At 39.3% G+C, this 12,484-nt stretch overlaps 1 protein-coding gene across 1 annotated transcript in view; it reads left to right on the top strand.

The window, feature by feature from the left end:
• col11a1b (collagen, type XI, alpha 1b) overlaps positions 1-12,484 on the top strand; it is a gene marked incomplete at its 5' end in the record, with an annotated part of 77,441 nt that overhangs the window by 35,440 nt on the left and 29,517 nt on the right. Inside the window, 16 exons of the mRNA XM_079218519.1 lie at positions 217-270; positions 364-408; positions 1,160-1,213; positions 1,305-1,349; positions 2,634-2,687; positions 3,510-3,554; positions 3,918-3,971; positions 4,081-4,125; positions 5,126-5,179; positions 5,284-5,328; positions 6,169-6,222; positions 6,325-6,432; positions 7,459-7,512; positions 10,369-10,422; positions 11,812-11,856; positions 12,155-12,208. Coding sequence (XP_079074645.1) covers positions 217-270; positions 364-408; positions 1,160-1,213; positions 1,305-1,349; positions 2,634-2,687; positions 3,510-3,554; positions 3,918-3,971; positions 4,081-4,125; positions 5,126-5,179; positions 5,284-5,328; positions 6,169-6,222; positions 6,325-6,432; positions 7,459-7,512; positions 10,369-10,422; positions 11,812-11,856; positions 12,155-12,208 — 864 coding nt within the window. The remainder of the gene's footprint in view (positions 1-216; positions 271-363; positions 409-1,159; positions 1,214-1,304; positions 1,350-2,633; positions 2,688-3,509; positions 3,555-3,917; positions 3,972-4,080; positions 4,126-5,125; positions 5,180-5,283; positions 5,329-6,168; positions 6,223-6,324; positions 6,433-7,458; positions 7,513-10,368; positions 10,423-11,811; positions 11,857-12,154; positions 12,209-12,484) is intronic.

Below are 12,484 nucleotides of genomic sequence, written 5' to 3' on the forward strand. Positions count from 1 at the left end.
GAATAGTGGAAACCATATAGCTCTATGCCAATTTTGGTGTACTGTAGATCATAAGCAGTTGTGTTGCCTTTCTTTTTTTTTGCTCTTGTTTCAACATCTCTTCTCTATGTTTTCAGTAAAAATTAGGAGTTTTTTTTTCTCTCTTAGCTACAGAGATCAAGCTTGTGGACTCTCTTGTTACCTCCTGCTCTTAGTTGATATTCCTTTTCTCTCCAGGGAGAATACGGTTCCTCAGGTCCTCCAGGATCTCCAGGAGAGGATGGCCCAAGAGTAAGTAGTACATCAATCACCACATAACATATGCTTGTTCTCAAAAGTACTCTGCATTCCTTCGTAACACACTCTTTCTCTTTCTATCCAAAGGGTGAAGATGGCCAGGTTGGACAGAGAGGTGTGGCTGGAGAGAGTGTAAGTGTTGTTCTTATCTGATGACACGTTTGGACCGGATTGTTAAACTCAATCATAGTTCATCAGGACAACGATGATAATATGATACATATAGGGTCGATGCCTTTGCTACTACAGGTCCCATCATTCCTTCTTCTACATTAATGTAGGTAATTACTAAAACATACAGCCTCACCCTCCTCTCGTATCGCAACTGTAATGACATTCCTGTCTGCAAGGGCAATTTTGTTTGTCGAGACCGACTGGCTCTGGATAACAGATCAGAAAATAGAACGAGGAAATGAATTGTTCTGTCATTATGAGAAACTGACACATTCTGTCTGGTTCAGTTCAAATGGGCCGTACGTTGAATTGCATTAGTAACAGTTGAATGAGAAATGGCTGTTCCCTGTCATACTCGAAACAGCCCAGTTGTCCTTTTAAATAAATAGTTGCAACGCAGTCTATCACACACTCTGTCAATGTGGTGAAAGAGCAATAAGTGCAATGATTTTAAGTGCATGACTTAAGATGTTGAGCTAAGAAACTTTCATGTTCACACCTCCAAATATACATGCCATTATCAGATATGACCACAAGGAGTCAGTATTTTACACACATCATACAGTCAAATCAGTTTTAAGGATTTCAGGTGTTCTGTATAATATGCAAGTTTTTATCGCCTGCCTATTCCTAACTACAACACAAATCAACATGAATAACTATGTGTTCAAGTATTTACAAACCTGTGGTTTCTTTTTCCGATGTACAGGGTCCTCGAGGTTTGCTTGGCCCCAGAGGGTCTCAAGGTCCTGGAGGACAGCGAGTAAGTACATCTCCTATATCACTTCATTCTCATACTGCTCATCGTTTGTTTTCTAGATCAACTTTCATTGTCTAATGTCCAATCTCTTTAGGGTCTTCCTGGACTTGATGGGCAAGCTGGTCCCAAAGGAAACCTGGTGAGAATGATGTATTTCTAATTTCTAATATTTACCTGTGAGAGTTTAAAATCTGGTTGTTAGAAAGGTACGTTTCCGACACACATTTGTAAAGATCACCTAAGCAATCAGTATGCAATTTGGTTTGCTTGTGGCCAGTTGTAGGTCAGAGACGTTTTCCTCCTGTGTTAGAGGGGTCATTGGTCAGTTGCTGATTAGAGATGATAGATTGAGATTAGGGGCTATCTTTTTTTTCCAATGAACTACAAAGTCTGCTGACTTGATAGGCCGCGATAGGGAGCCCCTAAGCTCAAGCAAGGGATGAAACAGAAAAGCTTGTCTGTGCCTGGTCCCATCATGCATTCAGCTTCTAGGAGGCTCTCAGTGGGATGGGAACACATCAATTGGTCAAGACAGCTGGATAAGCTGTATCCACAGTAGTACAGCTTCCCAAAGGGTTTATACACCATTATGATGCTTAACCCAGCCTCTAACACATGGCTGTTTTAAGACATCCTCTACAAGTAAAGAACTCAAATGTGTGTACTCACTACATCTGAATCTTAGACAAAAGCCCAGCATTGCATTTTGCACTCAAAGCCCTGACAACAATCTCAGTCATGCACCCTAAACTTTTCTGAATCCAGCTTTTGTATGAAGTGTTTGTAGTAACAGCTGGAGAAGACTGATTCACAAAGGTCTTGTCTGTTTTTGTATATTTTTGGTTTGTGACACACCAATTTTCAGCAGGTAAACCAAACAACCTACCATTCCTGTGTGTTTCATTAGCCTCAATCCATAGCCAGATGGCTCTGTAGCCCCACAGTGTGTATTTAAAGACAGCTGTATTTCATATCCAGACTCAGATTCTGACCAGCCACCTGATTTCAGGATTGGCTCTGATAAAAACTAAACATAACTTTGAGTAAGGTTGGAGAACAGGCTAGAGCCAGTGTATCATATTTCTTCTCGCCATTTGCACCTTTTTGTTTCACATTCTTGAAATAGATCCGATAAAACCAATTCAAATAAGTATCCAAGCAAGGTCAACCAAAGCGTTCACCTCACCCTGTACTGCAGTTTTGATGTGGGAAAACTACAAAAGACACATAGCACCCAATGACTTCAGGTTTTGCCCCTCATTGCTTTGTCTTTGACTGTATTTATATACATTTTCTGAAATTATTGGCAGTATTGTTTCTGTAATTGTGAAGATTAAAAGCATACAATTGAATAGATGGAATGGCAGCACTTGCAGCGAATGGAAATATGAATGACTTCCGCTCTTTTGCTTTTAATGCACAGGGTCCACAAGGAGAGCCGGGGCCTTCAGGGCAACAGGGTATGACTGGCCCACATGTAAGTTTCTTTCCTCTCTGTATCTCTTTTTTCCATTCTAGTCTGATCACTTCATCTCTCCTGTGCTTTACCCTATCTCTCCTCTATTGCTCAATTTCTTAATTCCCGTTTTCTTCATCTGTCTTCTTCCCAGTGTTCTCTGCCTGAGTCTGCCCTTGTCATTCTCCATCCTCACTGTTATATCAATTGTGCAACGGAGAGTGATGATCACTTGCCATCCTGTTGCGTTCATCAAATGTTCTAAGATATCATTTTATTTTGGTCTACTTTCTCTTTTTCCTTCATTCCTCAAGTTGTATTTCCACAAAACTGACAAAAAACGTCACTAGTGTTTTTTTGATTTCTGCAGCCTTGAAGAAGTTAAACATCCTCTCTGTCCTGCTAAGCTCATTTTAGATAACATATTGTATTAATTTGATAGCACTTAATCCATCTTTAATACAAAGCAGTGCATCCAATATTGTAGCCAGCGATAAATGACCACTGCCAGGTAAGATTTTCAGTCATGCTGACACTCACAGCCTGGGCAGGATGGCGTCACTCCTCTGGAAAGTATTAGTAGGGACCTATCCTGATGGTTACACAGGTTGAATAAATAACTTCCTTTTAGTAAACCCTGGCTAGAGGCAGATTAACGCCTTCAGGGAAAGCATTGGCCTTTAAAAATATAACACAGCTCACTTATTTTAACTGCTAATAATATTTTTATTTTTTATTTTTTATTTTTACTGCATGCCATTTTATTTTACTGCTCTTCAAGATGTGTAAACCCAATTGTTTTCCGACTGTTCTAATAACAGGCATCTCTCGATTGTCTTTCAGGGTCTTGTTGGACCTCAAGGCCCGATCGGGCCTCCTGGTGAAAAGGTAAGTGAACAAGGAACCCGGCCCCCTCTTCAGTCCTCCCACCACAACTCCCGATAAGTGAATGTGTCATTCATGGCCTCATAAGTGATCCTGCAGATACGCTGCTGTGTGGGCGATAGGCCTTTGATGACTTCTCTGAATGCCATAACACACACCAGGATGGACACACACACAATATACATATAACCATCAGACTCCTGCATAAGCACTTAGTATTATTATTTGTGGTTTTGAGTATATTTAATGAGATTTCAAGCAGTATTATGAAGCCAGTCTTCATAATACTGTCAGAGATGGTGAGGTGTGCACTCATCCGTCTACTGTGTGTCTGTGAACTTCCTATTTATTGCTTTCTTTTTATAGGGACCTCAAGGGAAACAAGGTCTGGGCGGCCTTACTGGTGCTGATGGCCCTCCTGTAAGAGACACACCTGACGCATATTTCATTTTTACATCATTCAGTCAGAATACCAACTGACAAAGTGATCAACTGTTGACAAACTCAATCTCTTGGACTTCTTTTGTAGGGTCACCCAGGAAAAGAAGGTCCCGCAGGCGAGAAAGGAACAGTTGTAAGTATAATGTAGTTGAGCTGTTAAACTGGATTTGACAGGAAAGTATGTAATTACAGTTGTTCTTAAGGATTGATCAAATGCACAGATAATCCTTTATTCGTAACGCAGCAGGGAAATTTTAAATCTAGCATATGTTTAGCAACCATAGTGTTACAGTAGAGTGAGGTTTAATATAACCATACAATTCAGATTGTATCTTGTAACATGCTTTAGAAATAGAATACAATAAAACTGGCTATTCTTACTTTAATGGGATTGGCTAATCTTGTGAGGTTCTGTGATTGTCTTAATGTTGTATATGGTAAACACCAAATAAAAGGGCAATATAAATTAAACCATGACATGTATTTCATGCCTTGTACATAGTCAGTATTGAGAAAGAATGATAAAAGAAATTAGGTAATTTTATGACATGGGGATCATAAAGTTATTCTAACAATAGATATATGAGAAAACACCATAAAATCAAGACATTTCTACAAGACAATTCGGCTGCATTGAAGTTTAATCCATTTCTACAGAGGAAGCTGGACTTGAGGTGTTCATACTATGTATTTATAAAAGTCTCAATTTCAGTCTTCAGCAATCCATTTGGTAGTTTATCTAAACTTCCCTCTCATAGTAAATAAGAGATGCACACTACAGCATCAATGAAAAAAACTGCTCAATACCAGAAATATGATAGAGTTAATTCATTTTAGTTTTTAAAATAGACTAAGGCTCGATTCAAGTAATCATTGAGCTTTTTACAAGTTCACTCGTTAATTGTTGTTTTATTTTTCACTACTTGATATTAATTGATGAATTTCTTTTTCTTTTTCTTATTTTAATTATTAAAGGTTCACTGTTGGATAAAAACAATGGGGAATCATTGAAAATCAATGGAAAAACAGTATATCTAGTAATCTAATACAGCAGACACACATTACAGGGCAGTTTGATGCACACTAATGCAATGTTATATCACCACTCACAAGACACTCTTTGCATCTTTTAGGGTTTTACTGGTCCTCTGGGGTCCATCGGCTACCCTGGGCCTCGCGGTGTGAAAGTAAGCGTTCTCAGTTATGCAATACCAACCTGCCTTAATATTTTATAATAATAATTTCCATTTTCCCTGAATTTTATCCTGACTCTATTGTCCTCTCTTCCCAGGGTGCCGAGGGAATTAGAGGCCTTAAAGGTGGCAAAGGAGAAAAGGTAAACCCTCCACTGTTGTCTTCGTCCTCAGCATGATTGACAGATGTCAAAAATGGATCCACAGTTGCAATCCCTTTTTTTTTATAAAGCGTCTTTGCAATCTAGCAAGTGGAAAAAAAAGACTATTAAGGACCCATTAAGCTGTCAGTTAAGTCCTCATGCCACTGAGCTGAAATGGAGTGTGGCACATTAAACTAGATTGAGGCTGTTTCAGTGGAGATTGATCTGTTGCCATTGTTTACCTGGGTTGCTGCGGTTGAACATAGTCTGTTGCTACCTCAGTGTATTAGATATATTTGCCACTCTATTGTCAGGAAAATAAAGCTTTTCAGAGATTACTTAAGAACACTGAACATGTAAAAAGCTCACACATAAGGCTATATGCTTTTCATGTTTTATTACGGTATGAGGGTTTTCGTGGATGAAAATATGTCAGAAAATTGTCAACAGTAACTCGTCGTGAATTGATGATTGCAGTGACTTGGAATAGATGGAAAACGGCATTCTGAATTTTAACCAGCAGATGTCAGTAGAATAACAGAGACAGCGAGACCGTGGCTTCAAAACAGCTTTCGCGAATGCTTCATTTAAGTGACCACTAGGTGTCAGTATTAAACTATCCTTAGGCACCTTTATACTTTTACCAATAATACTATAAGTCTGCCATGATGCACTCACTATAATTGCATCACTTAAGTGGTGAACTAGTAGTGTTTCGTCTTTTTTGCTATTTAAAGTATCTTCCGTGTGAACTATGCAACTGGACTGTATCAGTTTTGCCTCTGTGATACATAATAATACACTCAGCTCTGATCAGCTTTTTATCTCTTTCATCTTCAGGGAGAGGATGGATTCCCTGGCTTCAAAGGTGACATGGGTCTCAAGGGTGACAAGGTGAATCATCATCCCTGAAGAGAATACTGATGTTTGCAGCTGCAGAGAGTGATAGGGTTCGTAAAGATAGTAACGCTTTGTATTTGTTTTCTTTGCATCAAGGGTGAAAACGGTGTATTCGGACCCAGAGGAGAGGATGGCCCCGAGGGCCCTAAGGGCAAATCGGGACCCAATGGGGAAATTGGTCCTTTGGGATCAGCTGGAGAGAAGGTAAATAATCAATACCTGCAAAAGGATTTTTATTTCAATTGATTTGATTGTAAGTTAAAGTTTAATTGCTGAGAATAACTACATGCAAATGGAATTAAAAATGGTAAAAATTCTCATATAGTATAGGAATAGATCTAGGAATACAAAGTCGGTTTCAGAGCGGTTCCGATTCAAAAAGCAGACCAGAGTTCAGACTGCTCTGACATTTACAGCGGCTTAATACAGATGTATTTAATGAACTGATAAAAAGCATTTCGAAGATAGTTGTGTACTATAGTTTTGTAGCAGTCCTGATCATATCGAAAGTTTAGATTTTCTCCTGCTCCCTTCAGCTCGACAACAGTCCCATTTAATTGGCCTATGTTGCCAACATTTCTCATGGAGCTTTGATCTTGCTGTATTTTTGCTTCATGGTGCTGCAGTATTTGCCGAATTTGAAGAGAAATAATAGTTTATAATTGCTTAAGATTTCTGATCAATTAATTGTTTTCTAATACAATGGACTTAGACAGGCTTTGTGATCTAAATTGCATAATTGTAAAACAGTAATGATCTCAGACAGGAGATTGTGATTAAAGCAACCCGGTATGATATGCTTGAAAATAATTGGAAATGATGGAAAGAACAAAAAAGGAGAACTGTGTCTCCATATTTCATTAGCACATGTTTTGTCCTTCTAAACTATTCTATATCAATAATGCTAGAACTCATCCTAATTTTCTTAAAATTAATGCAACAGTGCAGTAAAAGTAGGAATAAGCAGCATCAAAAACAAACAAAACATACTTTACCTTATTAAAAGCACATGCTATAGTTAAATCAGATTCCGTGTACCTCTTATATGAACCAAGGTAAATTACCTCTGCACGGATGATGTCATGTTACTAAACATGGTATTACAATATTTCCCACGATAAAAGTAAAACTTTATGGGTATAAGTTTGTTTCTTTTCGCAGTCTCTCAACAATATCTCTGGTGACACAATGAGAATTCCTCATCTTTGTTTTGTTTTTACTCCTTTTTAGGGAAAACTTGGCGTCCCTGGATTGCCTGGGTACCCTGGTCGACAAGGCTCCAAGGTGTGTGATGAGAGTAATAATGCACTTTGCCAACTTAGTAATGTGAACATTTGAAGAAGAACACATGCAAATTAAGCATTAAAAAGCAAGAGTGCATATATCAACTAAAAGAACATAACATGTAGAGTGCATTCAATCAGTTAACAAAAGGAATCTGAGACCAGTCGGGTTTCAAGTCTAGATTTGAAGCTGAGGGCAGTTAGTGCACTTTCAATCAGGAAGTTGGTTCCAGAGCTGAGCAGCATGTCAGCAAAAAGCTGCTTTACCATGTTTAGTTCTGACGGTAGCTATTATCAACAGATTACTCTCCAGTAATCTTAAACAGGAGTGGTCTGCTAAAACACCCTGCTCCATTTTTGTGATTTCTAAACAGTCAATTCTGTGACTTCAGGACTCGCATATCACAGTAATGTGGCCGGTTCTCTTGGTGTTAGTAAGAACTCTAGCAGCTGCATTTTGTGCAAGCTGAAACATGTTGATGGTGTCGGAAGTAAGCTCTGTGAAAAGACCATTTATCAGTACCAAGCTGGCAGTGCTGACAGCAGCAGAGAGGAACCGGTGTGAAGCTACTATGCTTGTGTGGGCACATAATGTGAATGTGTGCATGTGTATACATATGTGAACGTTTACTGTACATGTGTATTGATTCTCCCAGTGACTGCATCACCTTTCACGATTACTGTCTGATCAGCATCCATTCATATCTAAACTTGTTCTCATGTGCCTTTCTAAAGACTTGCTGACTAACCTTAACTCACACAAACATAAGCAGACACTTACTGTACTCTTGCCGTGACTCTTAAAGGAAGCCTAAGTGGCATGGTCATCTGCTGGAGTCATCAGCTGTCCTCCCTCCGTAAACTCTTGCAGGCATTATCTAACAGTCTGGCATTCCTTGCACTGTAGCGCTGACCACTGTGCCATTGCTCCACTATCTAGATGTGCTGCTGCAGCTGCTTCCTCTCTGCTGTTGTCTGCACTGACAGCTTGGCACTGATATGATGGGTCAGATACACCTACTCTCACAACATCCTGTCTGTTAATGTCAGCGGGATCTGAGCTGAGCGTGGCACACAAATGAAAAAGAGACCTGGACAAATTACACAAAGTGGGAGAGACACGGAGAAAATAAGAATTACTAGTCCAGTAAAGAGTATTCTCTCCAGTAATTTGCAAGTACTTTTAATTACTGGATATTGTATACAATAATGACAAAACACCAAGGATATTCCTTTGTTTGTATTCATAAATGGTTTTAAACAAAGGCTGCCCACAAAGGTTCCCAGTGGAGGCCAGGATCAAATGATCTTTTTCGACTTTTATGCTTAAAAAAACGCTTCTGGAGAGACAATAAAGGCATCCTGATATTCACATGGTATAAACAATGACATTGTTTCCTCTCTAAAGCCCTCATTTGAAGAGTTTTATCCTTCTAGAGAAGCATTGAAGATTGTGACAGCCACTCTAACTTAAAACAACCTATAAAGCTGTCTTTAAGAACTTAAAACGAGGATGCTTTTATAAATCAAATCCTCTATTATTTTATAGATCCGTTACTTTATATTTGAAATTAACCTTTACATTAACAATAAAAAATCCTTCTTTTTTGAATTTAAGATATCATGTGCTGGTTGCTCGTTTGAGAAAGAAAATAAAAACTCCCACGTTCCCAATGCACAGTATCATCAATGTGATACAAATGTCCCATCGTCCTCAAGAGTACGTTCAGGGTCACAGTCTGAGTCTGTTTGCAGCCTTTATCCCCCTCGATCAGCCTGTGCACCAAACCCTCCATTGGCTTTGTTTTTGGCTGCTGCACCCCATCACTCTCTGTTAACAGCTTTCTCCCACCGTTAATTCTGGATGCCATTTGCAATAGCTTCAGTGGACTGTCTTATCTCTGTGGCGCAAGTCAGGCTTGTCCAGCACCAGCTCTCCTTTCAGTTTACCATAACTGCACCTCTGTGAAAAACAAATTAAGCAGCATAGATCCCCCTTCTTGCTGTCTCCACAATGTTGGGCTGTTTACCTCTTGCAATTCTGCCCACGCTGCCTTGGTGTAGTGCCCTTGCTTATGCTGAACAATATTATGCCTCATATACATATGCATGTGAACAGTAATGAGCACTATAGATGTGCATTGCATCAAAGTATGTTTTAAACTCAAAACAACCAGGCATAGTTTTGACCTTGTAGTGCTGCTGAAACAAAGTTTTGTTTTTTGTTTTACCTAAATTGGTTGAATACACATTTTTTCTACCTAATGCTCAATAAAGTGCGGCTATATTGGTAGGCTGCTTGGTACTCCTTGTATTCATCCCACAGTGGTTGCCCTCCTAGTATTTGTTTGACTGGAACCATCGCTGCTATCAGAGGGCACAGTCTGCGAAAGTCCAATAACTAAATTGCTGATGGGTATCAAGGGGGATCTGCTGTTTCCCATTCCTTTGTCTTTATTTGCTCTCACGCCTTTTTTATCTTCCTATTTTGCTTCGCTAACAACCTAACAGCACAGAAATTGTCAAAAGTGGCGAGGAGGAGACTTTTCTCTTTGGGTTCCTCTTGTATTAGAATAAGGTCCTCATTTATCTATGGGAACTCACAGCCTTTGAACCGTGGTCTTATGATAAAAATCTGCTGAATTGTGTGGCGATACTTATGTTAGGACCTCACAGTTTCTCTATTAATTAGCTTAGTCAGTAAAGCATGAAGGAATAGGCCTACTTTCTCTTCAGCCTCTGTCACATTTTTACTTGACACAGACTATGCTATCCCTTATTTTATACACTACAAATATCTAATATATTTCCCCTCTCTGTTACTTCTTTCTTTCCTTTTTATGTACTTGTCTTGCAGGGCTCCAACGGCTTCAATGGATTCCCCGGGGCAAATGGCGAGAAGGGAGCAAGGGTGAGCCACATAATTCATCATTCTCTCTCCTATTAAAAACATGTATAATGTTTGTTCTGTGTAGCAGATGCATTGACAATAGATGGGTTAGAACACTGAAACAGGGGATGGTCAATGTGTCTTTGACCACAAGGTTACTAAGAAGAACAGTCTGTGATGAAGAAAGGCAAAACAAGGCAATTTTTTTAATTAGGTTAAATTTAAAACCTACGTAGTGTCATTCATCTGAACTGCAAAATAACTTGTTTGCATGTATTGTACCATAGTTACACACAATCAATATCATGTCCAGTCAGTTTTTAATTATATAGCCCAAAACTATGAATCCTCAATTTTTCTCAGGAGCCAGAACACCCTCTAGCCTTTCAACAGAAATGAAAAACTACCCAAAAAGCCTTTTAACGACTACAAAAGAGCAACAGACAACTAATAGATGTTGCGTGTACAATAGTTTGAGAATCAAGTGTCAGCAAATGAGTTTGTTAATAATATTCTAATAGGTCTGTCTGGATGTAGAAAGTGTATTTCACTGTTTTTATATCCCAACTATGTAACAACTGCACTAGTAAATATGTAAACTGCCAAACCAAAGTATGTCTCCACCCGAACGTGCGATTGCTAAATATTTTATTCCAAAAGCACTGGCATTATTATGCTGCTCATTTAGGAGATTTGGGAATTTCGCTGCAGGCATTTGCTCCTTCCTATTCAGCCACCAGAGTATTAGTGAGGTCATTGAATGATATTAGGCGATAAGGCCAGACCTTCCGGTTTGTCCTAAAGGTGTTGGATGGGTTTGAGGTCAAAGCTCCATGAAGCACAGTCAAAGTTGGAGACACACAATTGCCGAAATTATCGTCATATGCTGTCACATTAAGAGTTCCCTTGATTGGGACAAAGGAGCCGAACCCAAATCACAAAAATCAGCCAGAGCCAAACTGACTGACTGAGAAACAGGGGTTCACAAGTGTGTAAGCATAGAGCGGTTGAAAAGCACCAGAGATGAAGGGATGAGATCGGGAGTTGCAACATGGTGGGAAGGGTTATAATTGAAGAGACAAGCTTGTGTCTGCTCCCAGACAGACATTGAGACGCAGACACCAATGGCCCCGCCGTGCTAAAACTGACAGGTAGTTCAAGCTGTCAGGAGCCTCTGGGTAACCACTTACCTCTGCAATTTGATTATTTATTTTTTTCCAAAGATGCTCAGATGTTTCTATTGGACCCCTCACTCCAATATCCTCAGTATTTATGTCTGTCTCATATTTGAGTGTATTTGTGGATGCTTTCGTTAAAGAAAAAAAGAGAGATCAAAAAGCACTTATATTATATATACTGGTACAAGAAAGGGTTTTCTCTTTAATCAAAGCTTTTGTTTTTCTTTCCCAGGGAATTGCCGGCAAAGCAGGCCCTAGAGGGCAACGTGGTCCAACGGTAGGCAATTCATCTGTCTGCCAAGTCAGCTCGAGCCCTGCACATAATTGATTTATTGCGTTCAAATGAAAATACCTTCCCTTAGTGTAGTTGTGTATGGGCTTTATTTTGCTGTCTTTTAAAGGGGATATGCACTGGGTGGGGAATTGTAGAGATTGGCAGGGAAGGCACTGACGATATGCCGTTTATACAATTACTTTCTGTGTTTTGGTATTTATAATTTGTTTTAGGTCTTCTAATAGTGAGCAAAATACTGAAAATGCATTTTTTCCCCCTATGATTACCTTATTGTTTGTAGGGTCCACGTGGTGGCCGTGGTGCTAGAGGACCAACAGGAAAGCCAGGTGCAAAGGTGAGAGCCACGGCCATTTCAGAGTCATAATGGTGCGGCCAGTGATAATAAATGTGTCTGCATGTTTCAAACTGAATAGAGAAAGTACAATAACGTGAACACCATGAACAAATGCAGAATATAACTTTTACCTGCAATAGAAAAATAAAATAATGGCAATGAACAGGTTAATTTGCTCACATGCACATTCATTCACCAACTCAGGTAGAAACATAAATGTGCATGAGCAAACAGGCTTGCTATACAACCTCAGTGTCAATGTTTTGCATGATTTTA

Source organism: Taurulus bubalis, assembly GCF_910589615.1.
Source record: "Taurulus bubalis genome assembly, chromosome: 1".
Lineage (NCBI taxonomy): Eukaryota > Metazoa > Chordata > Actinopteri > Perciformes > Cottidae > Taurulus > Taurulus bubalis.